Below are 2,578 nucleotides of genomic sequence, written 5' to 3' on the forward strand. Positions count from 1 at the left end.
GATAAGATTCTTACATAATATCCGGGAATATTGTGTATGTTTTTCTTGAATATTAGCATTCCATTGTAACTTACAAAATTCACAGTTGGATACATTACATTGTAAATAGTATAACAGATATTATCCTGCTTTCTCCATATATCACAGTCACTTTTTAAAATCTCTCTTGTTTCTGTCCCATACCCATAGTATAATGCCCATAAACTTGCTGAACCAGTTCTTTTCTTTTAAGGTCAGTATATTAGTTTGCGCTTTCAGTTATCTTCACAAAGACATGCGGTCACAAGCTGATATCTGACATAAACCTATGTACCCTATGCTCCACGCAGGCCCTTTCTTAGTCCTGACCATTCCTCACATAGTACCTTGATATGGATGGAAACACTGTTCTCACCTACCACATCCCTCCACCTTTTACATACTCTCACTGTAAAGATCTCTGGCCATTTATTGAACAAGTTTCTCAGGACATGACCTAAATCACTCTGTGCATCCATGATGACTCACAACCCATTTCCAGATGGGATGGTTGAATAATAGTTAAATGGACTAATTCTGTCTGGTATCTTCCTTGATATTTTCTTTCTACATTGCTTGTATTTTTTTTTTTAATATTTTCTAATCTTTTCATTCGGTCGGTGATCATGTTGACAAATAAGTTTTCTCAGTCTGTAGGTTCAGATTCATATCCTGCTTCTCTTACCACTTTGTGCGCCATTTGGTGTGTCTCCTGCTCTGATTAGAGAAAAACGTGTTAATTTTCCTCAAGCCTTTTAAAGCAAATTAGTGCTGTCAGTTGGCTTACAGTAGTGCATGTTTTATAGTAAATACTCAAAATTTACTTTTGGAAAAAGTTAGACTGAAGGCGGGGTCAGGAAGAGGGAGGAGGAGGAAGAGGAACAAGACGGACAGTGGGTGCTCTAGGTTGTTCGGCAGTGGCTGCGGCTCCGGCTCTCTTCCAGGAGGACGATGGACAGCCAGGGCAGGAAGGTGGTGGTGTGCGACAACGGCACCAGGTTTGTGAAGTGTGGATATGTAGGCTCTAACTTTCCAGAACATATCTTCCCAGCTTTGGTTGGAAGACCTATTATCAGATCAACCACCAAAGTGGGAAACGTTGAAATCAAGGATCTTATGCTTGATGATGAGGCAAGTGAATTACGCTCGATGTTAGAAGTTAATTACCCTATGGAAAATGGCATAGTACGAAATTGGGATGACATGAAACACTTATGGGACTACATATTTGGACCAGAGAAACTTAACATAGATACCAGGAATTGTAAAATTCTACTCACAGAACCTCCTATGAACCCAGCCAAAAACAGAGAGAAGATTGTAGAGGTAATGTTTGAAACTTACCAGTTTTCTGGTGTGTATGTAGCCATCCAGGCAGTCCTGACTTTGTGTGCTCAAGGTTTATTAACTGGAGTTGTGGTGGACTCTGGAGATGGTGTGACTCACATTTGCCCAGTGTATGAAGGCTTTTCTCTCCCTCACCTTACCAGGAGACTGGATATTGCTGGGAGGGATATTACCAGATATCTTATCAAGTTGCTTCTGTTGCGGGAATATGCCTTCAACCATTCTGCTGATTTTGAAACAGTTCGCATGATTAAAGAAAAATTGTGTTATGTGGGATATAATATTGAACAAGAGCAGAAACTGGCCTTAGAAACCACAGTATTGGTTGAATCTTACACACTCCCAGATGGCCGCATTATCAAAGTCGGGGGAGAGAGGTTTGAAGCACCGGAAGCTCTGTTTCAGCCTCACTTGATCAATGTCGAGGGAGTAGGTGTTGCTGAATTGCTTTTTAACACAATCCAGGTGGCTGACATTGATACCAGATCTGAGTTCTATAAGCACATTGTGCTTTCTGGAGGGTCTACTGTGTACCCTGGTCTGCCATCCTGGTTGGGACGAGAGCTTAAACAGCTTTACTTAGAACGAGTATTGAAGGGTGATGTGGGAAAACTTTCTAAATTCAAGATCCGCATTGAAGACCCGCCCCGCAGGAAGCACATGGTTTTCCTGGGAGGTGCAGTTCTAGCGGACATCATGAAGGACAAAGACAACTTCTGGATGACCTGACAGGAATACCAAGAAAAGGGTGTTCGTGTGCTGGAGAAACTCGGGATGACGGTTCAATAAACTGTGAAGCTGGTTCCCATCACGCCCTAATGTGCTTTCTTTTTTTCCATTACTGCCAGTCTTTGAACTCATTCAACTCCAGGACCTGGAAGAGGCCTGTCAGTCTGTGCCCTTTGACTGGAAAGGTCAGGTTTTATTCTGGTGTCTTGCGGAAGTTGTGTTAAGTTTGTGTTAATGTGGGTAAATCTGACTGTTTAATTCTACCACGTCCCTGCGAACACAAGGAGAGGGCAAGGGTCCTGTCTGTTGCTTTGTTTCTTCTAAGTAGGCATTTAGATCATAACTGTAGGCTTCCTATTTTCACTTTACTGCTCTAATGCTGCTAGTTTTAGTCTTTAGCACACTAGGTGGTATGCCTTTATTAGCGTAAGAAAAAACTTAACAGCTTTTACATATTACTGGGGTGGGGGTGGTCAGGACTGGG

General features: G+C 42.0%; 1 protein-coding gene across 1 annotated transcript; it reads left to right on the forward strand.

The window, feature by feature from the left end:
* Positions 1–89: 89 nt before the first annotated feature.
* LOC104979740 (actin-related protein 2) lies at positions 90–2,362 on the forward strand. Its single transcript, XM_010828248.1, has one exon. It carries the CDS (start codon positions 970–972, stop codon positions 2,092–2,094), a length of 1,125 nt encoding a protein of 374 aa, XP_010826550.1. The 5' UTR covers positions 90–969; the 3' UTR covers positions 2,095–2,362.
* The last annotated feature ends 216 nt before the right edge of the window (positions 2,363–2,578 follow it).

The sequence above is a fragment of the Bison bison genome, unplaced genomic scaffold, assembly GCF_000754665.1.
Source record: "Bison bison bison isolate TAMUID 2011002044 unplaced genomic scaffold, Bison_UMD1.0 scf7180017858535, whole genome shotgun sequence".
In the NCBI taxonomy this organism is placed as follows: Eukaryota; Metazoa; Chordata; class Mammalia; order Artiodactyla; family Bovidae; genus Bison; species Bison bison.

What these genes read in the sequence shown, in the direction of transcription:
- LOC104979740 (XM_010828248.1), top strand. Translation starts at nt 970, where the DNA reads ATGGACAGCCAGGGCAGGAAGGTGGTGGTGTGCGACAACGGCACCAGG.